Source organism: Mycteria americana, chromosome 8 (genome assembly GCF_035582795.1).
Source record: "Mycteria americana isolate JAX WOST 10 ecotype Jacksonville Zoo and Gardens chromosome 8, USCA_MyAme_1.0, whole genome shotgun sequence".
NCBI lineage: Eukaryota > Metazoa > Chordata > Aves > Ciconiiformes > Ciconiidae > Mycteria > Mycteria americana.
In genome coordinates, this window is record NC_134372.1 from 8,574,018 (window position 1) to 8,601,969 (window position 27,952).

The 27,952-nt window shown below is 46.4% G+C and overlaps 1 protein-coding gene across 4 annotated transcripts in view; it reads left to right on the forward strand.

Moving 5' to 3' along the window:
• GRIA1 (glutamate ionotropic receptor AMPA type subunit 1) overlaps positions 1-27,952 on the forward strand; it is a 131,372-nt gene that overhangs the window by 47,131 nt on the left and 56,289 nt on the right. For 3 of the 4 annotated variants that reach the window (XM_075509399.1, XM_075509400.1, XM_075509401.1), the window contains exons 3-5: positions 19,024-19,263; positions 20,704-20,888; positions 25,779-25,832. In XM_075509399.1, the coding sequence (XP_075365514.1) occupies positions 19,024-19,263; positions 20,704-20,888; positions 25,779-25,832 (479 nt within the window). The remainder of the gene's footprint in view (positions 1-19,023; positions 19,264-20,703; positions 20,889-25,778; positions 25,833-27,952) is intronic. The other variant, XM_075509402.1, reaches the window with a different exon arrangement.

The window sequence follows — 27,952 nt, forward strand, 5'->3', positions numbered from 1 at the left end:
CAAAGTGCATGTGCACAGAGGACCCCTGTCAACCAAACCTGCCCCACATGCCATCCCAATTCTTCCAGTCTAGACCTGCTCCACAGACAATGTCAGGAAAGCATAAGACCTTAAGAATGCACTGATAAAAGCTATCACAGGAGACATCCTTTCAGCATACATGAGTTAAGGCCCGATTTTCAAAGGTTGCATACACCATATAGAATCACAGGATCATAGAATGGTTTGTGTTGGAAGGGACCTTAAAGACCATCTAGTTCCAACCCCCTGCCATGGGCAGGGACACCTTCCACTACACCAGGTTGCTCAAAGCCCCACCCAACCTGGCCTTGAACACTTCAGGGATGGGGCATCCACAACTTCTCTGGGCAAACTGTTCCAGTGCCTCACCACCCTCATAGTGGAGAAGTTCTTCCTTATATCTAATCTAAATCTACCCTCTTTCCATTTAAAGCCATTACCCCTTGTCCTATCACTACATGCCCTTGTAAAAAGTCCCTCTCCAGCTTTCTTGTAGGCCCCCTTTAGGGCTGCTATAAAGTCTCCCTGGAGCCTTCTCTTCTCCAAGCTGAACAACCCCAACTCTCTCAGCCTGTCTTCATAGGAGAGATGCTCCAGCCCTCTGATCATCCTTGTGGCCCTCCTCTGGACTCGCTCCAACAGGTCCATGTCCTTCTTATGTTGGGTGCCCCAGAGCTGAATGCAGTACTCCAGGTGGGGTCTCACGAAAGCGGAGTAGAGGGGGAGAATCACCTTCCTCAACCTGCTGGTCACGCTTCTTTTGATGCAGCCCAGGATACGGTTGGCTTTCTGGGCTGCAAGCGCACATTGCTGGGTCATGTTGAGCTTCTCATGAACACCCTCAAGTCCTTCTCCTCAGGGCTGCTCTCAATTCCTTCTGCGCCCAGCCTGTATTTGTGCTTGGGATTGCCCTGACCCATGGGCAGGACCTTGCACTTGGCCTTGTTGAACCTCACGAGGTTCGCACGGGCCCACCTCTCAAGCCTGTCAAGGTCCCTCTGGATGGCATCCCTTCCCTCCAGCGTGTCGACTGCACCACACAGCTTGGTGTCATCAGCAAACTTGCTGAGGGTGCACTCAATCCCACTGTCCATGTCGCTGACAAAGATGTTAAACAGCGCCGGTCCCAATACTGACCCCTGAGGAATGCCACTCGTCACTGGTCTCCACTTGGACATCGAGCCATTGACCGCAACTCTTTGCCAGCGACCATCCAGCCAATTCCTTATCCACCAAGTGGTCCATCCATCAAATCCATATCTCTCCAATTTAGAGACAAGGATGTCGTGCGGGACAGTGTCAAATGCTTTGCACGAGTCCAGGTAGATGACGTCAGTTGTTCTTCCCTTATCCACCAATGCTGTAACCCCGTCATAGAAGGCCACCAAATTTGTGAGGCATGATTTGCCCTTAGTGAAGCCATGTTGGCTGTCACCAATCTCCTCCTTATTTTCCATGTGCCTTAGCATAGTTTCCAGGAGGATCTGCTCCATGATCTTCCTGGGCACAGAGGTGAGACTGACTGGCCTGTAGTTCCCTGGGTCTTCCTTTTTTCCCTTTTTAAAAATGGGGGTTATGTTTCCTGTTTTCCAGTCAGTGGGAATTTCACCGGACTGCCATGACTTCTCAAATATGATGGATAGTCCCTCAGTTTCCCCCAGGATCCACGGATGCATCTCATCAGGTCCCATCAACTTGTGCACCTTTAGGTTCCTTAGATGGTCTCGAACCTGATCTACAGTGGGCGGTTTTTCATTCTCCCAGTCCCTGCCTTTGCCTTCTGAGACTTGGGCAGTGTGGCTTGAGCACTTGCCAGTGAAGACTGAAGCAAAAAAGTCATTGAGTACCTCAGCCTTCTCCATATCCTGGGTAACCAGGTCTCCCGCTTCCTTCCAGAGAGGGCCCACATTTTCTCTAGTCTTCCTTTTATTACCGACGTACCTATAGAAGGTTTTCTTGTTGCCCTTGACGTCCCTAGCCAGATTTAATTCTATCAGGGCTTTAGCCTTCCTAACCTGATCCCTGGCTGCTTGGACAATTTCTCTGTATTCCTCCCACGCTACCTGTCCTTGCTTCCACCCTCTGTAGGCTTCCTTGTTGTGTTCAAGTTTGTTCAGGAGCTCCTTGTTCATCCATGCAGGCCTCCTGGCGTTTTTGCGTGACTTCCTCTTTGTTGGGATGCATCGCTCCTGAACTTGGAAGAGGTGATCCTTGAATATTAACCAGCTTTCTTGGGCCCCTCTTCCCTCCAGAGCTTTATCCCATGGTACTCTACCAAGAAGATCCCTGAAGAGGCCAAAGTCTGCTCTCCTGAAGTCCAGGGTAGTGAGCTTGCTGTGCACCCCCCTTGGTACTTTAAGGATCTTGAACTCCACCATTTCATGGTCACTGCAGCCAAAGCTGCCCTTGAGTTTCATATTCCCCACCAGCCCCTCCTTGTTGGTGAGAACAAGGTCCAGCATAGCACCTCTCCTTGTTGGCTCCTCTATCACTTGGAGAAAGAAGTTATCATCAATGCATTCCAGGAACCTCTCGGATTGCTTATGCCCTGCTGTCTTGTCCCTCCAACAGGTATCGGGGTGGTTGAAGTCCCCCATGAGGCCCAGGGCTTGTGAACGTGAGGCTGCTCTTATCTGTCTACAGAGGGTCTGCTTGGTCTTCCTGGTTGGGTGGCCTGTAGCAGACCCCCACTATAATGTCACCTGTCCCTGCCCTCTCTTTAATCCTGACCCATAAGCTCTCAGTCAGCTCCTCATCCATCCCCAGGCAGAGCTCCATGTACTCCACCTGGTTATTGATGGTGACACTCATTCTTCGTCTCCCCTGCCTGTCCTTCCCAAAGAGCCTGTATCCTTCCATTCCAACACTCCAGTCGTAGGAGCCATCCCACCGTGTCTCTGTGATGCCAATAAGATCATAGTCGTGCAGGCGTGTGCACGTCTCTAACTCCTCTTGTTTATTCCCCATGCTACGTGCGTTTGCATAGAGGCATTTAAGTTGGGCCCCTGATGAAGCTGACTTACTGGCTGGAGTGGCTGGAATTCCTTTGTGCTGCTCTTCAGGTGCTCTCCTGCTGACCTGTGATCCTTCTCCAGGCTCTGGGTGTCTATTGCTGGCACTGGCATCAAACTGGTAAGAGTGGGATGGACTGAGGTTCCCCTCCCCTGGCAACTTCAGTTTAAAGCCCTCTTCACCAGCTTGGCAAGCCTATGATCGAAGATGCTCTTCCCTTTCTCTGACAGACCGACCCCATCAGTCCCTAATAGACCAGGTTTCTCAAAGTGAGTCCCATGGTCTAAGTAACACGTGGTCTAACCCCTGGCTGCGGCACCAGTCCTGTAACCATTTGTTGATTCGCCAGAATTGACTGGCCCTTTCAAACCCCTTCTCTTTGACCGGGAGGATTGATGAAAAAACTACCTGTGCTCCAGAGTCCCTTACCACCGCTCCCATGCTCTGTAATCCTTCTTGGTACTCCTCAGACTGCTGCTGGCTGTATCACTGGTGCCCACGTGAAACAACAGCAGAGGATAATAGTCAGCGGGCTGTACAAGGCTTGGTAGTCTCTTGATGACATCCCTGATACAAGCCCCCGGTAAGCAGCACGCCCCTCTAGAGAGTGTGTCAGGTTGGCAAATGGGTGCCTCCGTACCTCTCAGAAGACAGTCGCCTACTACTATCACCCGTCGCCTTTTCTTAGTTGTGCTGGTTGTTATACGGGGAGCAGATCGGGCTGCCTTGCTCAGCTCCAGCATCTCTCCTGGTGTGATGGGTCTTTCCTCTTCAATCTGCAGAGTGGTGAAGCAGTTCTGCAAGGGCACCTCAGGCTTCAGGGGAAGTCTCTTCCTCCTGCTTGTCCTTGCCATTGCAACCATCCATTCTTCTGCATTATTGGCCCCCCTCCCTTCTCTGTGTGCCAGTGGGGGAGTTTTTGGCTGTTTGGCTGTGGGTTGTGGGTCCACTGCAGACTGCACTTGGAACGAGCTATTTAACTCCTTCTCAGCCTCCCTGATGTTACACAGCCTTCTCACCGCCTCCTGCAGCTCAGCCGTCTGTTGCCGGAGGTCCTCCCCCGGGGCACAGCTTTTGCAGGCGGGTCTGCCTCCTGTTCCTGCCCCAGGAGAAAGGTCTAGGCCCTTCCTGCACTCTGAGGTCTGCACTGCAGCCTCTCCCTTCAGCAGCTCCATCTGGGTGGAGGTATCAGCCACCGCTGGGGTAGATGGTGCAGACCCCCCATCCGGAGCTGCAGCCTTTGCTCTCAGACGAGTGCCCACCATTCTGCCTTGATGGTCAGGTAGAAGGAGTGCCCTTGGCCTGTGCAGATGGTCACAGAATGGTGCCCGGTTGCTGGCTTATGTGTACCTCAAATGTCCCACCCAGTGGAATTCACCTCCTTCGAAGGGGTGCCCTTCTGCCTGAGCCATGCCATGCCATGCCATGCCATGCCATGCCATGCCATGCCATGCCATGCCATGCCATGCCACTGTTTGCCTGTCCTGGTCGCAGCGCTCCTGGTCACAGCCCTCCCTGGGGCTGCCTTTTGTGGGAGTGGGGGGTGTCCGCCATTACTCCTGTCCCCACCCACACCTCGTCAGCTGCTCTCGTGAGAGCTGCTGGCTTCTGACAGGTCTCTGTGCTCCCCTGGGGTTTCCTCGGCTCAGGAAACCCCCCTGTATGCCACAATTCCCCACTCTGCTGTGGAATGTGCCTGCACGGGCACGTTGTGTGCCTAGATCCCAAATCACCTTCAGATCATTCCAACTTCTCTTCTTTAAAGAGACGTGGTAGTCAACTAGGTCATTTAAGCACATTTTGGAAATGCTACTAAGGCTCTCAACTGACACCACTTTACTGTCAGGAGGAGTGCAGGGGAATGATCACAACAAATGCTTAGGAAATATGACTGCAGATGTTCACTGCCATGTTAAATATAGGCAGCCAAAAATAATTTCTCTCGCAGGGAAATTAATCTTTTCTTTAACAGGAGGGTCAGGAACTCAAAGTGAAGGCTAGACACCCCTCCCTGCCACATTCAGCACCTAAAGTGGGTTGCAGTACAGAAAGAAGAAAATCACAGCCCTCACTAGAACAATCCCAGAGGTGTAAATCACAGGCTTTTGCATTGCACCCCTGGCTTCTTGTGCACACCAAGAGACAGAGAAAGCTGCCCCAGGGATATTTCTTTTTGCCTTGCTCCTTCCAGACCAAGTCTTTGTTGTGGTTTTGCCCACTGGTGGCAGCAGCGTCTGCCCTGACAACCTTCTCTTGAAGATGGCAGTTCCACCTGCCATTCCTCTTTGAGGCTTCTGGAATAAATGGTGCCTTAATTAGGTTAATTATACCTTTAGCCATCCATGTGCTCACTTTAGATGTACCATTAGAGTCCATTACACAGTGTAGTTTCCCCAGTTTTCCTTGTGGGAAGCAAATCTAGCATCTGATGTGTGAAGCTCTCCGTGGCTCAGTTGTCTTGCACAATATTGTTAAATCCAAGGACTGTTTCCACTCCTTGAAAACCTGGTGCTCCTGGTATGTCTCTGTTCAAGGCCTGCCTGACCCAGGGTAGCCAGTGACTCTGATTTCATGCACAAATGTGTTTCATCAGAGGCATCTCCCTGCAATGTCAACAGAAGGCTGGAGCAACATCTGGTGAATAGTGAAAGAGTCTCTCTGATGCTTGTGAAAAGTGGTACAAATTAGTATCCTCCAGTGTGCTGCGGCTATTTTGTCTAAATAATATTTTACAGGTAAAGTTTCTGCTGAGAAGCAGTGGGGTTTTCTCAGTAGCTGCCTAAATCATGTCATAGTCTTTGGTTTACACTGAGTAACTGCTTGAGACAGAAGCTGCATCTGTATGTGCGGTGTCACTGCACCCGCATGATGAATGACCCGAAGTTTCTAACAACTTCCCTTCCTGTGCTCTGGCTGGCCTCCCTGCAATTTGCATTTATGCAGAGTGTTTTACATGATCTCTCTTGCTCTCTGCAGCTCACTAGAGAGTCTCTTTCTTCAGGAGCTTAAAAATTCTCCCAGAATGGAAATTGGTAGAGAAGGTGTTTGTACGTAACTAGGCATGTCAGGAAGAGATCTCAATGTTTTCCTAATGTTAAGGATGCTCCCACATTCTTCTCCCGAAGACACACGTCCCATTTTTCCAGACTATTTTCTCAGTCCCATTGGCAGTGCAGGCTGTTCAAGATAACTGAGATGCTCCTGGTATCTTCGCTGGCCTTTATGTAGAGAAGATGACTTAGTATTTTTCACTAGCATAAATCTTTACTGTGAACACATGAAGCTCTGCAAGTGAAACATCTAGTAGAAAAGCCTTTCCCAAAGCTATTGTCTCTCTAGAAAACATTATTAAAATGCTTTGTGTCTGAGAATTTGATGCCGCCTGCCACTAACTTTAATGGGAATTCATTGCCCAAGGGTGTTTTAGGCAAAAGGTGTGCATCCAAGGTGGCTTTATATAATTGGTGATGTGCTTTGCAGCTTCTCCCACCTCTTGGTCCTTTCCTCGGTCCTGGGAGGTTCATTTCTGCATGAGACCGTCTTATTATGGGAGACAATTTTTATGGATCCAAGTGCAGTTTCAGGAGAAGACTGTATCTGTAAAAGCCCCTTCTGTCATACTGGTAAAATGACAGATTTTACCCAAGACTTTTTAGGAAAATCTCGAATTCCACTTTATTTCCAGTGAAGGTCTTGCTTTGTAGCCAGCTCCTGGGTTGTATTTTTGGTATTTTGGGTCACATTCACACAGGGCCTCCAGGTCTATCCACAGGTTTGTTGGAGCAGCGGGGCAGAGAGTGGAGTTCCCCAACGCCACCGTTTGCACGACTCAGCAGGATGGATGCCTTCACCTCCTGCAAGAGGGAAGCTGCCCTCTACAGCTGCTTGCAGCCTCGGTTTAACAAGTATCACCTCTCCGTAGAAGCTCCATCTGGGCACACTAGCTAGATGCACTTCATGTAAACTGTTTGTTCCACCACCCACAACGAGCTATTCGCACAGAAGTTTCACCAGAGACCATAAAATTGCAAACCATAGGTCCAGATCTCACCATCTGTTGCAGTTCTGCGTTCCTGCTCCCCAGACAACACAGTCTCCCACCGGGTTTAAAAGATCCCAAGCTTAAACTTGTTTGTTTGGGATTTTTCAAAAAACCTGGTGCTCAGAGGCACCACAGAAATAAAAATGTGGTAGCTATTATCATTTATTGCCCTCGCAATGCAGACAGGATTAAAGCTGTTCTAATGACAGGGAAGAAATGGTAATATTCCCCCTGACATTAAGTAGGCCTGAAGAAAGCTATGAGCACAATGGAATGGAACATTAATGTGAAAAGGAAAAATAAAAACCCTACAAGAAATGACTATAACAAAGAACCACCAAGGGAGGCACTTAAGCCCACAAAAGCCAGCGCGCTCAGATGTCAAAGGATCTTGTCATTCTGCACCTAACTCAGCCCTTGCTGAGGTGTTAAATGGGGTTTCAAAACCATTTGGCTTTCACAGACCTTAGGTGAATACAATATACAACCGGGTAGCACAAAAGGGTTGTGCGCTAGAGGCTTAACCCTTGCGTGCTGAGTGTAGTTTGCTGGGTTTGTACTTTTGCTGCTCCTCTTTTCAGAAGACTCTAATGGCTCCAGTGACTGCAGAAAAGATGGCAGTTTTGGAGCGGCGATGGCACGTGTAGATTTTGGAGCATCTGCCTTGCTAGCTCAGCAGATACCTGTGATGTAGCCTTGAAAATTTATAGACAATGTGGACATCTATAAATAACGTGTCAGACAGCTGGTGGGTTCCCACTTCAAACCCCCAAGGACAAGATGCTTTGTCCTTTATGTGAGAGGTATTGTTTGAAGAAGAATGCTTTGTCCTGGATAAGCGCAAGTTCTTCCTTCTTTGCCCAGACCAGTGAGACCATATTGCTGTGGAGAGGTGAGCTTGGTGGTGCTTCCCCCACACACTGTACCCTGTGCTTTTTGTCTGCTGCCTTTTATTTTTACATGAGCCAAATAATGTCAGAAAGGCCAACCATAGCTTACCACAAGAGGGAAACATCCTCTGTGCTCTCTGACAGCCTGCATCAGCCAGCCTCCCTCCTAGGATAGGAGATACTCTAAGGTAGAGCACATGCAAGACATCATCGCTACCAAAAAGATCAATCAGGTTAGGGAAAATTCTCCTGGCTCTCCATTTAGGTCCCTCCTTATCCTTTGTTTTACTTTCTGTGGTGAGCCAGCCGTATCGTTTCTCTCCTCTCTGCTGGGAAGGTAGTTCTCTCCTCCGAGGAGGCTATTCAGTGGCTTGCTTTATTGCTATTTAACATGTATACATTACAGTACCTCACAGAGGCCTTGTAGCATTGTGCCAGGCATCCTACAAATACACGCAGAGTGACAGTTGCATCTATAGTGGGTACCCATGTGTGGGAGATAACTGGATAAGTGTAATTCTGAGCCAATTAGAATTAACAATAATGCTCACACAACCTACGTAGGTGTATGGGATATGGCATACCCCTATGTTTCTTTGAAGGAAACACACCACTGGAGTTTAAAAAAGGGGTTGTTTAGGGGTTTTTCTTGTCAATTTAAAAAATCACTATCAGGAAAGGGAGTTGGTATTTAAGGAAATATAAAGGTCTCTTTTCATGTAGATCCAAAGCAGGGATTAAAAGCTGGGCACATGAGGACCATGCCAAATCTGACTTTACAGAGTTTAACACCTGCTTTGCCTGGCTGCAGCTGACCGTGTAGGCTGAAGAACATTAGGGGTCTGACCCCTGAGACCAAGAAACCCGGTGCTTGCACCTGAGTATAAATATATGCCCAGGAAGTGTTTAGGACCATGCATGGTTTAGGAGTGTTTAGGAGCATGCAGAGAGTGTGCATGCGTGTGTGTGTGTATTTTGTCAGGTTCTTTGGCTGCTTTGAATAGAAAAAGGTGGAGTATTAATAAATGAAGTTGTTAATTTCCAGTCTGTTATCAAGAAAGGCTGAAAATTAGTTGTGTTAGTTCAGTGGCACACAAGGATAAGGTTTTATGCACTGTAGCACAAAACAATTAAAAGTTGGAAATTTAGAAGCAGGAGTGGAAAAATAAAATAGAGGCAGGGAGAAAGGAGAAGGGATTATAGGTGCTCACCTCTGGCTGCATGGGGAGAAGCAGGCTCAGGGCATGAGACCACATCATCGCTGATGTGAGAGCGTTGGTGCATAGTTGTCCAGATGCTGTGATCCGAACCGCTGTGTGTGACTTGTCATTCTCAAACAGGCATATGCTTTCAGTATGTGTCATGTATCTTGCTAGTGAAAGCTCAGTGTCTGGGAAGGGAAATGTTTAAAGCCACCGTGAGAACCGTTAGAAGCAGAAAGGGGAGCTTTGTAAGCAGCTCAGACCTCAGCACTTCCAAGTGTTGGCTAGGATCCCAAAGCAGGCTCAGAAAATACCATGTGTAAACCCAGGACTGGAGGAGGTCTGCTGGGCCACCAGGTCTCCTGGTGTCACTGGTCACCAGATGAGACCTTCCTACTCAGACCTGCTCTCCCAGTACAGCTATTCTGACTGCCCTTCTTGCTGATAAATGCATTGTCATGTCTCTACATGGAAATAACCATGTTGAAAGTTAGTCTGTTCTTCTGTTGCCTGCCAAATCACAAAATTTGGTCCTGATGTTGTAATTTGCAGTATGGAATTCAGTGGCCCAAAAGACTGTAATCCTGTACATTACAAATGGGCAAAGCCTCACGAGGTAGGATTGTGATGGAAAATTAAAAGGTATTGAGCTGATGGGGCAGGGAGAGAGGCTGATACAGAGCTGCAGCTAAAAACAGTCTTGATTGCTACCTCCATTATGACCTGGAAAAAGGAGTATGTATATCATAACTGAACGCCATGCCTGGAACAGACTTCAGGGAAGGGCTAACGGAGACATTATTATGAGCAAGAAATAATCCTAAAAAAGCCCAGTAACAATATAGCTGAGAAAATTTACCAAAATACTGTTTTCTCAATTGAAGACAACAACACGAGTCTCAGGAATGCCACAGGGAACTGAGACACATCAGAGACTGAGACATCAGTTTGGCTTCCAAACTGGCACATCTGCAAAAGCACAGACTAGAGAAAATTTGGGAATATCTATGCAGACATTTTATGAAGCAGGGGACACGGGACCAAAATTGTAATTATCAGGATGAAGATTAAGAAAGGAGTTGTTGAGGTAGACGTTAACACCCTCCTTCCCCAATGGAAGTAACATTAATGTTGGAATAACTTTTCCAGAGAAAGTCCATAGTCTAGTTTTTGCATTGCGACCTGCAACCAGTTTCAAGACAAGCACTTACAAAATCCTCATCAGAACCTGAGGCTTGCACTGAAGACAGTCGCAGGCTTTAATGTCTAGAAAAACTGCCGTGAACAGATATAATGTATTAGGGAAAGAAAAGAAGCTATTAAAGACAAAATGCATTTCATCTGCAGTGAGCTCTTTTTTGTCTGATGCATTTGCTTTCTGCTACTGCTTATCTTCCCCCCTACCACCCCTCACTCCCCTCTTTTTACTCTGTTTTAGTAATTCAGCTCTTACAGCCCAGAATTAAATGTTGTGCTGACCTAAGAGCAGTGTGCTATGTACCGTATTAACATGCTGTGGTGTTGGTGCTTTGTTCTTTTCCTCCGTTGTTGTTCATGCTGCCCAGCAGAAAGCTACACTGTGATATGGTACTTAGTTTTCCTAGTATAGCACTATCTGCAGAAGGACCAATATAATACAAAAGGCCATCTAATAAAGCAACAAAAGCAAAATTGGTTCAACCCTCATCCCTCGCCTCCTTTTATAATATCACTGTCACTTTTTCATTTGTAGTAATCTTGCTTTAATATTTATGACTCTGCTTCAGACATGGAGAGTTCAACGAGGACAAATTTTTTGGCTTTCTATTTCATTGTAGGAGGTTAGGTGAGAGCAGGGATAGCTGATCTTCCAGAGCCCATGGGGCCCATAGCAACATCCATCTGCAGCGGGGGCCATATGAGGCATCACCGCCTCCTGCTAGGGGAGCTGCAGGGGAGCTTGAGGTGAGGGTTGTGAGCAGGAGATAGTAGCTGGTTTTGTAGAGCTTCTGCTGCTCCAAAGCAACCCAGCATGGCCAGCATCTTCTGCTTGCTTCTTTCTGGACACAGCATCAAGCCGGGCTGCCCAGCAGCCCTGCTGCCAGCACAGGCTTGCTGACGGTGTAAGACAGTTCTGGCACATGTGTCAACATTAAACTTCTCAAAAGGCACACAAGGCTCAAAAGCCACAGGTGGGCTATCCCTGGGCCCTAGGAGCAGGAGATGTACTTTTCATTAACTAAATATGGTGATTTTTAATGACACAATGTGCCATAAAAGGATCTCAGAAGACTGTATCCCAACTGGGTTTGCTTGCTGTGGTTTGACAGCTAGCTGTACCCCAGAAATGAGCCAGACTGGCATGTAGGAAAAGAGAACCTTTTTTAAAAGACTCGCATTTTAAAAACTAGACAAGGTAGAAAGGTCAGATCCTCCATTAGAGCTGAAAAATGCAGAATTGTTTCCAGGCACCAAAGCCCTTCTGCATGTCTTTTCTGTTTTAAAAAAGTTATGAAAGCAGGGAGTGCTGTGGAAAAGCTGTGGCTCTGGTATGGGACACTGGAGAGATGAAGGCAGGAGACAGGAAGAACCTTACACAGCTTGAGAGCATGGCATCAGTGCTTCAAGCTCAGAATACGGTCTTATTTTAGGACCATACGAACGTGGAGCAAGAGACAGTGTCTGACCCAATGGACTGGAACAGATGGGGCTCAGAGAAAGGCAGTCGCTTTCCTCCACCTCACAAGCAAAGATCCAGGTCATGATTAGATAACAATCCTGAAACAGAGATGGCACTGGACCTGTTTCCCTTTATACATAATCTGATCTGTTAGCCACAGGACCCTCATTAGCCATCCTGTCCCTATTAGAATAATAACCTAATTCTAACCACAGAAGGAATGGGCTTTTGTGAAGTCTGAATGCTGCTTGAGATGGGCATCATGTCCTTTCTAGTGGTGTCTCTGTTCTCTTTCCATGGGTTAGCCATCACTTGAAGGCTACCCAAAAAATACAGTTGTCAACTGACGTTTTATTTAAGGGGACATTCAAGTCTGTGACCCCAGAAGTCCCAGGTCTCAGCAGATACATGCTCACGTCTCCTCTGGGTTCTTGTCCAGGACCTGTTAAAAGATGCTCATGATCTCAGAGTGTTTCATGTAGGGGATTTGCACCTAATTCCTGTTAAAAGTGCCACCATTACTCAGAAATAGTTTGAGTATTGACTGGAAACCCTTCAATATATTTCATTCTTAATTTTATATGATTCAGCAAAATCTTAGCAATTCCTGAAGTAACAATATGTTTAAAAACAAGCAAAGCAAACAAGGAAAGTCTTGTCAAACATCTTGTTTTTCCTTCTTTCCTTTTTTCAACAAGTTCAGTGACCCTGGTAAGACCTTTGATATTTGAATTTTCTCTTCCGTTTTGTAATGGATAAGAACTACATTTGAAGACTCTAGCAGAAAAAGGAAAAGAGGTTTCAAGACACTCTTTTCTACTTGTGAAGTACACAAGTGGAAGAGCTGTGATTTTCAACTGGTCCCTTTGACAGAGAGGTTAAAGTCAACTTCTCATGGCCATATCTTCCACCACCATGATTATAATTCCATATAAACACCATGATACAAGTGCACTTAAATGACTGAGAGTCCATGTTGTTAATTTTTGTTGACAAAAGCACCATGCTATTTCTGTTTCTTTAAACTCAGCAGCATGCAAGAAAGAAGTATCCTAAATCCAATTTGATCTCAAGGGAAACTTATCATTTGTCAGCCAGGCAAACTAAGACTTATTTGTCAGGCAGGTGAACTTAACTAAAAAAATTGAAGCTATCAGCATAAACAGTTATGAGCAGCTCTCAGTCATAGATTATTGTTTAAATATGAGGGAAGGAAAGCAGATCTTGATGTAAAAATCAACACTACTTTCCAGCTTCCAAGATGGTCAGAGCAGCAGTGCAGGAAAATGATGGAAGGGAGCACACTTGTGTGTCTTTTATATATTTGAAAGAGAAACATATATTTCTTGTGCTATCACATCACCCTGATTTGCCGTTGATCAACTATATGGGACGTATCTACAGTCAGCTCAATACATGCGTGGAGCAATGGGGGAGTGTAGAATCTGTTTGGCTTTCCCCTGCTTGAAAAATCTGTGGGAACATGCTGTCATTGGGATGTGCTGAAGAGATGCGCTCTGGCACCTACGCCACACTGGAGAACTGTGAGGACAAACATTTGGGAGGAAAGCTGAGCTGATCCTAATTGAAGCAGACACTAGCGCTCTTTCATCGAAATTCCACCGGCTTCGCCAACCTGATGTCAGGTTCTCCATCACTGTGTGAGGGTCGCCTCCAGGCAGGGCATGCTAAAAATAAATTACGCATGCACATCCCCCCTCCTCTTTCCCACATGTGCACACATATACTTGAAGTGAGCAAAGAAAAGCATGTGGGAACTGCTCCTTGACACCACTGTTGTCAATGAGTTTGTTTTGCTGCAAGAGAAGGTTTTGGTTCTGTGTCCCAGGAGGTCTGGACAGATGAAGGACATGCCACACTGATATTGGGGCTGCAGGCATTGCAGGGCTAGTCTTTAATAGCTTACAGAGGACAGTAGACTGAGCTGACTATTTTATTACGCTCAAAGTCTGGCCGCACTCATCTTGCAATTTTCAAAACGCATTTGTTAACTTGGTTTCTGGAGTACGCGCTGTGTGTGCTGGATTGGGTGGTTTCAAAGATTTCTTCCTATCTGGGAGTCTACATTTCCAAATTGCCCTTTTCTTTCCCTGCCTGCTTGGGCTATGAAGAGTAGTTTGCTCAAAATCCTCACAACATCTGCAGCTCACCATTGTAGTAATGACTTTCCTAGATATGGTGCAGTGTCTTCCCTCCTTAGATGCTCCTCAGATATGACATCCTCCAGGGTCATGAAGGGCTCTGAGATCTGGCAGGGACCATCTGGGTTTTTTGTCTCCTTCTGCAACAGAGAACATGAGTTGTTTGTGGGGAGCATCTGGGGTTATTTCGTTTAATCAGGTTTTTTACTGCTCTTGTGGCTTTGGATATTAGCACTGTCTCTGTTACTTCTGTTCTCTGGCAGAGGCACGCAGCAGTTGAGTCTCCCGAGAGTCAACTAAACCGTATTATTGGCTCCCTCCAGGGGTAGCTGGGTGAAACTTAATGGTCCATGAGATACAAAAAGTCAGTAGAAATGATCTAATGTCCCCTTCTAGTCTTAAACTCAGCGAAATGGTGAAAATTCTGCTTGTAAAGGAAATGGCAGATGAGCAGTTGCCAGGATCTCCTACCAGGCTTCTTCTCCAGCTGTGTCCGTGGGGAGCCGTTCCCTTTTTGCAGTCCTGTTTGCAGATTCTCAGCAGAATTGCACCATTTTCACTCCTGGAGACCAAATCCTCATTCCCATCCTTCTGTGCAGCCCATTTGCCCTTCCTCCTCCCTCAAATGCCAAGACTGTTTCAGCCCCTCTTTGTGGTGACCATTTCTGAGGGAAACTTTTTGGTTTCCCTCCTGCTTTTACCAAAATCCAAATGAGATATATGTTATGCCTGACATCTGCCTTTGACATGGATCAGACCAAACCTCCAGTTCCAAAATATCTCTAGCCCTCCTAAATGCAGAAATCAGTCTTGTGCATCTACTCTCTCTGTGTCTGGTTGAGAGCTTTAGTCAAAAAAAGTCTCCCAGGAATTTTTAAAGACTCAAAACATCTCTTTTGCTTTCCTGTTCTGCAGAGAAAATGTGCAATTTAAAGTTGTGGGCATGTATTTTTCTTTTTCTTGGAAGCATTTGCAAAGGTGGCCAGAGCTGCCTCTCTTCAGCTGCCAAGTAGATGTCCCATCCTGCATGGCTTTCAATAAAATCAGTGTTTCCTCCCTCTGATTTAAATGCTTTACCTTGAATATTTCCATATGAAAAGAGAAACTTGAGATAAATTGCAGGACTAGAAATCCTGGAGTCTGGGGATTTTAAGCATGAGTGAAGCATGTGTGCTTTTTCCTCATCTGAATTCAAGGACACACCAGCTCCACAATGCTTGCTCTACCACATCAGTCACTTTTTAACTAACTTACAATGCTATTTTGATTTTTACTGTAAGTTAAAACTGTTTTTAGAACAGTGTGAGGAGCTCTCACCTTACCTGGCTGCAACAGGTGCTGTGGAGCTGTGTCCAAAGAGCAGATGGTTGTCACTGGGTTGTCTTTCCAGTGTAACCAGGTGACAATCAAGTTAATTCCTCTGCTTTTACGTAATTTTATTTGTGGAATGGCACTAGGGAGCCTCAGTGAGAGATCCTGTGCCTGGAGAAAGAGGGATATGGGATGTCCACCATGCTTGGTGCAGCACACACTGGGAATGTCCCAGTGTCCCAACCTGATCAATTATACAAGACTGATCAGGGTGAATATGGTAGTAGTTGCCATGGTTATCAATCATTATGAACTATATTTTCTGAGGGCTTGTTTAGAGGAAAACTTTTCTGTAATTAATTACAAACTCATTGTAAGATAATAGCATAGTTACAGCCCAGAATAGATGTTCTCTGTCCTTCTTTCCCTTTGTGCAGCCCACAGGCCAAGAATAGCATGTGCAGACTATCACAAATGTCTGCATTTGCATCGAAGTGAACACTCTTTGCTCATACTCACATCCTTGGATATGCAGACATTTATGCTATTGCACTTCACCCAGTTTCCCACCAGCAGGAATGAGCTTCCGAGGCTGAACTGTGCAAATTCAACTGCTAGAGCTAATTACCAGATTGGCTGCAACTCTCTTCTGTAGGAAAAGCCAGTCTGTGGCCATCTAGCTGTTAGGTAGTTGGCACGAGGCTTGCCAAGTGTGATGTTATCACCAGCCAATCGACCAGAAGAGCTCAACTTCTTGGACCTTCCATTCCAGCACGATCTTTATCCCTTTTATGTTTCTTAATCTTTTTAGAAAAGCATCAGTCAGAGGCTAGTGACTGCTGAGGAACTGATAAGAAGTTCCTAAGACAGAAAAACAAAGAGAGTTTAAAATATTTGCTTCCTCTAGTTTAAGGTTTACAATTCTTAATAGATTGTTATTAGGAAGTTGCAGAGCAACCAAATGAGAACACAATTGTTAATAAATCCCGTTAATAAAGCCATTAAAGCAAATATAAAGAAATTCCACCTATATCTTAGTGTATTGAATAAATGGCAAGTAACTTCTTTTTAGTTTTGCTGGGTAAATTCATTTGTAATATCTGTAATTTAAAGTAGTCCTGAGATTTAAATAAGTTTGCAGCCACTGCTTTTGCATTATGCCAAGTTCAGTCCCAGAAAGGTGGCTGCAGTTCTTACTGTTTTCATTTTTCTGGATTAATTGACACAACAGTTTCTTTGTTGTTCTTTGGGTGATAACCCTGAGTGAGTCTTTTTTTTTTTCCCAAATTATCTACCTTGTCCATGGCCCCTCCTAGTCTGAAAGTACAAAGAGAGCTAGGGTTCTTTCCAAACTTACTAATGATAAAGACTGTTCGTTCTCCCAGTCATCTTTGCTGCAATCTGTTTCAAACACTGGGATTGATGAGTGTCTCGGAACAGTGTAGGAGGGCTGCCTAAGCATGACTGAGCCACAGAGTTAAAAAAAAAAAAAAAAATCTAAAAAATAATAGATTCATTTCAAGTAGAAAATAAAATTCAAGGAAGCCGTGGCTTGCCTAAAACAAAACAAGCCAGCAAAGTTTATTGTCTGGATTATTAATTGTGCTGGATTGTTCAGCTGCTCCGGGAATGTCACTTTAATCATTCGGGGAATCTGAAGCCTGAGTCTCCAGAGATCACGTTCTGATCTCTCACATATGGTGTATCACGCTGTTCATTAGACCCACTGGTCCAGCCACATGGAAATGACGTTCAGGCTATTTCTATCTGTGTCTGCTACTTTTCTTCCTGAACGTGTCAGTCTCATGATGAGGGTAGTGACTCCAGCTGATACAGACACAATTGCTGATTGCAAAGAGAGACACTGCCGTGAGAATAAAGAGAAGAGGGGTTTATTTCTGTCATGGTTCGGGCTTCGCAAGAATTCCCTGCCCCACAGAAATACAAGTTCCCTTGGGGGAGGAGGGTGCTGAGGTATGTGAGATCACAGACACTGAGTGGCGAAAAGAGGATGGGTGACCTTGGGGACAAACTACTGGGTTGGGACGCCCAAAACCTGGACTTAACTCCAAAAGGAAGGAAAAATTCTCACCAGTGTCATGAGATTCAGTTCTCAGCTTTTGACACTGCACCATTTCAAAAACCTGGCTGCTTCGTTTTGGTGGTGAGATCAGAGCAGGGACTCTTTTTGCACAGTGGGAAGCAGGATTTCTTGCTCTTCCCTCTGAATATTTGATGCTGGCAGTAGAGAAGTGAGGAACAAGGTAATCTTATCCAGGATGGCTGTAAGCCAGTCAGGGATGACTTCTGGTCCTTGCTGGAGGGACAGAGCTTGGATGGAGCCCAGCTAAGGATGAAGCAAGCTCATGTTTAGGAGCCGGTCTCCAGCCACATGTGCAGAAGGTTTGGTGCTGGCAGCTATCAACAGAAACCAGGTCAAGGGATTCCCAAGCAGCGCAGAGCACTTGCCAGGGGACCCCAAAATGTCATATCCAACTTCTCACCCTGCACTCTACTGGGGGGGACTGGCAAGTGATGTGTGAAGTGTTGAGTCAGTATAAATGTCACAGCCAAAGGTCTTCAGAGTCAGAGTGACAACGGCAGGAGACACTAGTGCCAGGAGTTCTGACACAGGGAAAACACTGTCACTGTCACCACCTCCGTCTTGGAGATTTATTGATGATAACTTGGGATGTGCCATAAATAGGGGTGATATTAAATGAGTCTGACTGTCTCAGAGGCTAAGTTTTACAACCCAAAGTGTGAACTCCCTCTGCCTCACTGAGATGCTGAGGCATTTTTCCAGGAGCTCCCACAATCTCGTAAAGTGCTCTCCTGAGAAGGGCTCCAACCCAAGAGAGCCCTCCCTGCACAGCACCGCACCAGCTGCTGGGATCAGACACAAATATTTGCTAGAGAACCCAGCGTGCACCCTCAGAGCTTAGTCATGGAGACCTCCCAGGCCACCACCACTACCTCACTGGGCCCACAGCCTTCCCCACCATGGCTTTGTGAGGAAACCAGAAATTGCCACGCATGTGTCCCCAAGTACCAATGCCCCCCTGGTGTCAGAGGCTCCAACCTCAGTGCCAGCAGCTCATGCCCAGGGATAAACCTCCCTGTAGCTGTGCTATGAGTGTAGTGAACCTCGGTGAACCTTTGCAGAGATGCCCTCTCAGCGTGGTCTCAGCTTCTGAGGTCAAACCCATGGTTTCCTCCTGAAGTCATTGGCTGCAAAAGGCTGTGCTGTCATGCAAATGCTTTCCTTCTGCTCCTTGAATGCATCTGGGGCTGCAATAGCAAGCTCTAGCTGCAGCCTTTCTCCCCCATAGTAAAACAGCTCCAGGGGCCAGGCAGCTGCCATCCCAAGGAGGCAGGGCTTGGTGAGCCACTGTGCTTTTCTGCTGAGGGGTTCCCTTGTTCAGATAACACATTTTATCCCAGAAGCAGCAAAATCTTCAGCAGAGCCCTGAGGGTACTGAATTCACTCCCCTGTGCCCCTTCTGCCTATCAAAGGTAAAGCAGGTCTGTGGAGATCAAGGGCAGAGCACCCCATGGCCGCAAGCCCTGTTCTTCACAGGTTGCATTCACCAACCCACAGGCCTTGAGGAAAGTGATCTAGTCCAGGGAGCCTCCAGCTTATCTCAGGGAAAAGGTTTATTTTGGTGACTTCCCTGAGAAACCTCCTTGTCTGCCCTCATGACCTATCTCTCTGCTCCTCCAGTCTGCTCACAGTTCTCCAAGGGCGTCTACGCCATCTTTGGATTTTATGAGAGGAGGACCGTTAATATGCTCACGTCTTTCTGCGGGGCTCTCCACGTCTGCTTCATAACACCAAGCTTCCCCGTCGAAACGTCCAACCAGTTTGTTCTCCAGCTTCGCCCAGAGCTCCAAGATGCCCTCATCAGTGTCATCGAGCACTATAGCTGGCAGAAGTTTGTGTACATTTATGATGCTGACCGGGGTAAGTCACAGGTACATGGGAAGGGTTACCAGGCAATTAAACATAGTGGTCTAGGTGGATACTTTGCCTCAAGAAGTCCTCTTAGTGTGGGTTGCTGGAGGCTGAGAGGGTGGCTAAAGGAAGGGTCACCCTATGCCTTCCCTGTCCTCTATTCCTTTTCTAAATATCCATTACTGCTGAAGGTGGGCATCGATCTGGATGAAGCATTAGCCTAACCCAGTATGTCTGTGCTCATAGGGTCAGGTCTGAACCCCATCAACACGAGAGAAATATTTAATGTGTAAGCGGTTTGAGTTTCAAATGAGGAAAATTGTTTTTATTGAATAGGTCCCGTATTGAATAGGTCTGTCGAACTCAAGGCCACCAAGTCCCACATTTATAAACATGAACTGACAGCTGCTCAGGTCTCACCTGAGCCCACATCCAGTTGTGATACACGTGTGTGTTTCTGGCAGGTATCTTGGAAAACTCCAAGTTCCCTGTGTTAGTGAGTGATAGTTGTCTGTGTAAAATAATGACAGCCTTTGTTGGGTTCTTAGAAGATATTACCTAATTTTCTAAACCATGAACAGGGCTAGTGAGCTCATTGCTCTGTGATTCAGTTTCCCCAGCTCTAAGATGCCTTTAAAGCTCCAGGCTTGGAGGCCAAGAGCAAAATGGACTTGTGGAGGACAGCGCAGAGGTAAGGGTGATTCACAGCTCTGTCCTGCAAGTTATCATTAGCTCTTGCAGGGACAGGATGACCTTAAGAGACAAGTAAAAGGTGTAAAAGCAACCCACCCTGCTTTCTGTTGTCACGAGGCATGGGCACGCTGAATATCCCAAAAGGACTGCAGTAGGCAGGGTTGTCTAGCAGGACTCCAGAGCTGTGTTGACTATGTGTATCTCCTCTGGAAGGCTGTGCATGTAATTTAGGCAAGATCCTTTCAAAAATAATGAAGTTTTCTGATGAGATGCTGCTGAGAGAGACAGGGACGCTGAATATGATTGTGTATTGTGATTGCTGAGGGTGTCCCTAACCCTAGGAGCGTAGAGCCTAAACAGATCCAAAATGAGAAAGGAACTATGGCCCAAAGAAATCAAGTGACTTGGGTAGTGGCAGACAAGAAGATGGGGATTAGAGCTCTTATCTGAAACCCACAGCAGGGCCTGATCAACGAGACTGATCTGTCAATTACAAAGGAAAACTAGGCCTGGAATCATCCTATTTTCTTGTGCTAGGACGGAAAAAGCAGGAGTCATTAATTCTAGCCCATCTGTGTTTGGGTAAGTTGTTAGACTATTAGCTGCTCTCTGTGGATCTGCTGCACTCTTGCGATGCTGTATCCAGCCTGGCTCGAGGCAGCTACGCAGGCTGTCAGAAGGATGGAAAGATGCCATTGCACAGCTAAAACGTAGTTCTCCCCCTACTGTCCTCTTCCCCCTCTCTTTCCATCACAGGGTTGTCAGTCCTACAGAAAGTGCTGGACACCGCAGCCGAGAAGAACTGGCAGGTGACAGCTGTCAACATCCTGACAACAACAGAAGAGGGCTACCGCATGCTCTTCCAGGAGCTGGAGAAGAAGAAGGAAAGGCTGGTGGTGGTGGACTGTGAATCTGAGCGGCTGAACATCATCCTTAGCAAGGTTGTGTTGGTGCTGGTCTTCTGGGAGGGGTCTTGCATGCAGGACGGGAATGCTTGTTTCTCCTGGAGAAGTTCTCCTACCCATTCTTGTCTGATCCATGTCTCACTGCAGCTCTCATTGGATGTGGGGGGTGTGCGTATTGCAGCAGGCTGCTGAGCTTGCAGGTATTTCTCTGTTGTGTTATTGTGGAAACTGTAAAGCCATATAAATACTAGGAACTCCCATGTATTCATGTTTAGTGAGCTCTGCTGCTCCACGTTCCCTACTTGTATGACTCCCCTTTACACCCCCTTACTCCCTAACAAGTTTGCTTTGTGCTAATTCTTCCAAGCAGTGTGCACAAGATGTGGCACTTCCTTATTCTGCTGAGTTTTTCTCTGGTTTTCCCACCTCCTGTGAATTAGGGTGGAGGTGTGAATCGGCACTGCCAGACTCCTGGTCCTCCAGCCTCCATGTGCTACACCAAATTCTCACAACCACTGCCAGGAGGACAGAGATGGAGAAGCTTTATGGTACATTTGTAGTGTCCTTAGGAGCACTGTCTCCAGATCAGGCTGGAGCTCAGCATCCTCCCAGGGCATCCAGGTTGTAGCAGGATGGGATGTTTACAGCTCCTCTCGTGCCTTGCAGTGGGAGAGATTGGTTTATTCCCAGCCATCTCCTGGCTCTTTTGTCAGCTCACGGCCACAAGGCAGATGGGATATGCAACAGAGGACTCAGCAGCTAGGTTGTGCACCCTGCCTTACTCACCCTCAATCTAGATAGGTCATCCAGTAGTGCAGACCCAAATTTTCCCCATCCTCTTTCCTCCATGCCTCCCTTAATGCTTTCCCTAAGTCCTGAACATGGACTTCTGTGGACAGGAGACCAATGCAAGCCCATGGACAGGTCTCAGTCAACACTTGTGTCACCTCTTCAACTCCAGCCTTAATATCTTTCCCCCTCCACCTACAGCCAAGGCTTTCCCCACAGCTGGGAGTCCTGTCCCACATGGCTTGCAAAGGGCCCCTTTGTAAGCACTGTAGGGCACTGTGGCTGCCGCTATCGTACTTCTCGTAACCAGCTCACTCTTACCTCGTGCTTCACACGTCTCTTTGTCTAAGCTACCTGTCATCTCCCGTCTCACACTTCAGCTGCTCGCTGTCTGGGGCAAGGAATGCTATTTCACCAGCTGCACAGCTCAGAGATGAGCACAATCCATCCTTGTTGGATGTCTCTGGGTGCTACTCCATTATATATAATAACAAAGCAGGTAGCAGGTTTTAACCTCAAAGTAAAGATCATGCTCATGAAGGAGAGACCAGATTATTCTGGAGGGTAATGTCTTCTCTCTGACCACAGAGTAGCTGCAGTTGAACAAATTTTTTGACAGGAACTCGGCAGTGAATTTGCCTTTTCCGCAAGCTTTCCTATAGGGTACATCAGATTTCTAGGGTTAATGATGTTGTTTTTTTAAGCCTGGTTTTTCTAACAGAAAGTTAAGTTCTGTAGTCAAATATTATCTAGTTTCCCTAATATGAGCAGGAAAATAAGTCTTTCTTTCAAACTTCTTTACATAACTGGAGCAAGAGTTAAGCTTAGATATAAGTAAAGCTGTTTGCAAGATCACTAAAAAACCTCAGATCTTGTGATTATATTTGTTTTGCAATGCTGTAAAAAACATCCATTAAAGACAGAGCAATTCTAACAGACGTCTGTGCCTAGGAGGTAACAATTCTGTTAGGGATAGGGCTGTAGAGAACTTTTTTCAGATCTGTGTTTTCCATTTTTATCCTTGTTTGACTTCGTGTTCTGACTCCACAGGGATTTCTGAGAGCAGAGGTAGTTATCCCAGCGTAAGCAGGTCTTTCGCAACATGCAGATGACCGGAGGGGGTCAAAGATAGTGTTCAGCTCATTATCATGTGAAATTCAGCTGGGACTTAAACTTGGGCTGGCAGCCAGTCTCTCAGCTCACCACACCAGCAACCTCTGTGTGGATGTCACTGCTCTGTTTGCCCTGTCTCTTTGAGTGTCTAAGGCGTTCAAAGAGCTGTCTCAGCCTCTCAGGGAGATTTTAATGCATTTATCTTCTTCCCTGACAAGCCTGTCTCTGTCTTTCCGTGGCTGTGGATTGGTGCTCTCCGGTGAACGGAAGAGCTGGGGATGGCTGTTTAGCATCAGTCCCTCACACGTACACACTGGTGCTTGCACACACTTTTAATTTCTTCTTCCCATCCCGTACACATAACACAAATAACTACTACTGACTCCAGCAAGGTAGTCCTCGTGTTCTGGAGACTGTAGCTGTAGAGGAGCCAGTGCTCAATGTGTTAATGATATGTGGGAAAATGACCTGATTTCTTTCTTGGAGATTTCTCTGTGTCATGTCTCAAGGGCATGATTTATCTTTGCCGAGGTAACTGTCGTTTATGAGCCAGGCCTTAGTTCAAGGCAGGATATCCGTGGGGCTGCGCTGTGTAGCCTTAATGGGATAAGTAAGTGGTGGGTTGTATTCCATCAAAGCCCTGTATTGTTTCTTCCTTGTCTCTCATTAAAATGAATAACTGGAATTTCTCCTTTGCCACTGTTTCACTCTGAGAGGATTTGTCTCTAATAGATGTCAAACTGGCCCATTAAGAAGTGGGTAATGAAACCTAGGTGGCCCAAGTGAGCTATCAGCATGCAGCCCAGCACAGCCTCTCACCACGTTCAGGCTAAGTGATAAATGCTATTATAACCTCAGCTTGCTACCGCCGTCCGGACACATTAGGACTGAGCAAGCATTCTAAAATAAATTAAGATCACAAATAACTGTGTAAAACGCAGGAAGCAAGCCTCATAATTCAGGTGGATGGGCTGCAAGATTAACAGCTCAGGGAAAGCTGGATGGCAGCCCTCTCCGGTTCATCGAGTCTGACACCTAATAAAATAACAAAGGGAGAGTTTGGGCAGAAAGAGCCAACGCCAGCTATTGTTGACACTGGAGAAATGGGGAATTGCATCGTAATTCTTAGACATCCCAGTGCCCCGGAGATGCACCTTCCTCCCACAAGGTCTGGGACTTACTGCAAAGGTCGGTCTCAGTTGATGAATGGAAGGGGACAAGTTGGGTATGGTTTTGCTTCTCAGATCTGGCTATGGAAGATACTCAGAAAACTACCCATAATAAGAGTATATATCTTTACAGCCTCAGGTATACAGAGTTTTTTTCTGAGGGCTCCAGACTGCACGGCAGAAGCCATACTGAAGGATCCTGTGGGGAGAACCAGAGGGTAGTGAAGCTGCTGGAGCTGACATCAGTTGTGTAAGAAACTGCTACTAAATGAAGCCTGCATTGGAGTTAATTGCCACCCCCATGTTAACGCTGGGAACCAGATGAGTTTTAATGTGCATACAAGAGCACTTCATCAGAGAAAGGCTAAGGCAGATGAACCAGTTGCACAGAGCAAGTGTCAGCTCATTTATAATCCATTTGGAAATCCCTAAATGGCTGCTCATGATAATCTGGGAGTGCTGTCCCACGGGGAGGATCAGTCTGTGTGTGCCCTTGTCTGATGCTTCTCAAACACCTGCTACCAGCCTGGTATCAGAGAGAAGTCCTGCGTAGACCAATCTCTGGTTGAATCCAACACAACAGTTATTGTATTATCATTCTGGCTGTGAGGATGTTTCTGGCCTCGCTACTGTTCATGCAGATTTTGCCTGAGCGTTGGCAACGCAGGCAGTAATTCAGAATCAATTCATACAACAATGGAAATAAGAGGTAGTGTTGCCAGCAAAGAAACCTTACGGAAACAGCACAATTCTTTCAGAAACTGGCAATTCTTGTGTTTTTACAGGTTCTGAGGGCATGCTGGTTTGGGCCTTTTTTTCACTGTCTTCTTTCTGTATGTGGATTGGCTCAAATGCAGATGGTATCTGGCTCTAGTCACCTGGTAAGAATTTAACAGTGCTGCTGGAAAGCAGTGGAGAGGAATTTTGGTAGAAATCCAGAGTCAGCAAGAATAATGTGATTTTTAGCTCTATTCTTTCTGTATTTTTTTAAATCAAGGAAGAAAAAGACATCGAGGGGTCATCTGATCAATGACCCCGTCCCCCATAATCACAGGCAACCCTGCAACAGATGGTGCCTTTCTACTTAGACAAGGGAAAGTTTTCCAGCTAACACAGAAACTTTCAAACATTACAGATCCATAAGCAATTGTGTTGATAAAAGAGAATAAAAACCTAACTCTACAGGCATCAGGGAGAAAGGAGTAAGTGGCAAAGAGCATATGTTGGGACACCATGAGTATGAAGATACAAATAATCTCAATGAACATGCAAGGGGAATCCTCTGTTGAGTGACTTGCCCAGGCAGCTTTGTTCTGGAGACGTGGCTTGAAGCTACCCCAGTGCACTAAAGGAGAAAAATTGCCCTACAGTCTTAACCTCCTGACATCTCGCCCAGGTAGGTGTCTGCGGCAGGGACTCTTGATGGGAGGATGTGCAGAATAGCTCTTTAGTCTTGCTCAGTGTTTCAGCTGCATTCACGGGACAAACGGACCCCAGATCCCTGCTTTGTTCCTTTAATGTTTGAAATAGAAATCTTGTTTAATGTTTTTTTGGAAAAAGTACTGTGTTTTTATCCCTGAGCCTATAGGAAACAGGGTGGTTCACGTAGTTTATTCTCCCCGCCTGTGGAATCTGCTTGGGGATCTTGTCCTGTCTAATTTCAGACTTGCTGCTCAAATATCATGTGTGAAAGCTCTGTCCTTCCTCTAACAAGATTGTGAACTTTTCTTTTGCTATGTCTTCCTGTCTTCAACCAAACAGTCTCATCGGAGAAAAATGGGGAAGAAGGGTAGATAAATGAAGCTCTACTTCGTTAGTTGGTCTCTGCTAAATATCCTTGGTTTTCATCTTGCAGATCATCAAGCTTGAAAAAAATGGGAATGGGTACCACTACATTCTGGCAAATTTGGTGAGTTGCCCTCCTTGGCATTTTTTTTTTAGTACCTCATAGTTTGTGAAGCACTATACTTAACAGTTACTGAGCTGGAAGTCTTTTTTCTAATCTACCTTTTGGGTAGAAAAAAATACCAAAGTCCTTTGCGGTGTTCTCCTTCTGGGGTTTTCTGTCTTGAGCCAGCAAGATCATCTCCAGGGTATCTCCAAGGTTGCTGGATTTTTTTTTTCCTCCAGATTCAATCTGCATCTTTTCAAAGCCAGTTAAGCCAACTGTCAATTAATGCTTGTTGTGATAATGATTTTTTTTGCATGTCATGGGCACCTGGGGTCCTTGTACTGCCCTCCCAGCTTGTTTCAGTCAGGCCACCAAGAACTTATTGGCTGCTGGTAATAACTTGCATTTTCTAACTCCACTTCAGTGTGTGTCCCCAAGTGAAGTGTTTCACAGCCATCCTGAGAGCCCCACTAAGGGCAGACTTGGTAATGACGATGCACCAAGATCCCTGACCTCCCAGTAAAAATAAATATGTACCTATCTTGCAGCTTGGTGCTAAATCAAATCTGACTGTCATGGCTCTAAGGATTGAATTGGATTTAAAGATTTCTTTAAGGAAAGGATTCTCCCTTTAATGCAGGGAAGCGCTGCCTGAGGACAGAGCTGTGCTGAGCAGCAGCAGGGCCATCTTTCTGGAGCAATATGCTGTCCTCTCCTAGGAGGCTGGAGAATTTCTCTGCCTAGGGAGGTTTGGGAAGAGGTAAGAGAGAGGAATAGCCTCAGTCCACAGGGCAGCTGGAGGTTTTCCACAGCAGAGGTCCTACCCTCTCCTGCCCAGATGTGTCCGTCCATCCGGGGCGATGCACAGCAGAGGACGGGCTGGTGTCAGCAGCCTGGGGCTGAGGCTGCTCCTCCCAGGACCCGCTGTGTCCGTGCAGGGTCTGGAGCCGTTCTTCCCTCCCGCAGCTGCATCTGCGAGGCAGCATGTCAGGCCTGGGGTAATTAAACTTTAAACTACCAATTAGTCAAGCAGTTGCTGCCGTTCTCCTTCTCTCAGTCCCAAGATAACTCTGTAATTTACAAGACAAAAATGGCCACATAATTACCCCAGGATGCCCTGATACTGACCCTGCACTTCTACGCTGGGTGCCTACCGTGTAATTACAAAGTTAAAAATGTTACATTGTGCAGGGGGAGACATGCAAACTGTAGAGCAGCCAATAACTTCAGTTGTTAATTTTTAAAAAATTATTATTTGCTGTAACCCAGGTCCCGGCCCTCAGATGTTTATGAAAGTCCCTTCATTAAAGTTAAGCAGAGAAGCTATCTGGAGTAGCTGGAGTGTGCGTGTCTGTGCACTTTTATGTATACCCACGTGGAAGGCTAAATGAGAATGCTATCACTCCTTCTCCCTGCTCGGTTTCATAAGGATAAATACGTTACAGGCATGAGGTGGTCTAGGTGTTGGGGTTATGAAGGACGTTTCCCTCTGTCATATGATACCACTCTCTCCCACCTTCAGGCTGAGAAAGCACACTCTTCCCATCTTTAATTTGTTTTCTTCGCCTTTGCACAAATGCTGAGAGGACAGAGCTGGCTGGAAGAGGCTGCATACTCAGCCAACGTGGATTATAAATAATTAACTCAGAGCAAAAAGCTTTTCATTTCCCCAACCCCTCCGCAGGGAGATTCTGCCTCCCAGGCACAGCTGAGAGGGGGCTCCTTTGGGTCCCTGGGACCCACAGGGTCTGATGGGACCAGCAGAAACTACTGTTACTAGCTGTGCTTTTCAAGCAGCTTTGATTTGGGAGGAGAAGAAGACTGAAAGGAATTCAAGCCCTTTCCTTTGGTCTTTCCTGCTCCTTAAAACCCAGCATTGCAAAATAGTCAAGCTCCAAAGACAAGAATATTAAAAATAAAAAAAAAAAAAGAGGAGGGGATAATCAGACAACACAGGAAAAGTATTTTAAAAAAAAGGACTAAAGGTCCTGAAGGTTAAGAAAGCCCTTTCCAGGGCAGCACAAGCTTTGTGGTTCTGCCATGCACAAGGGCAGGTTCAGGCAGCAGGAGCCAAATCGGTTTCTGTGATGTGCTGCATGCACACGACAGCTCCTTGCTGATCAGTTCTGCAAAGAGAA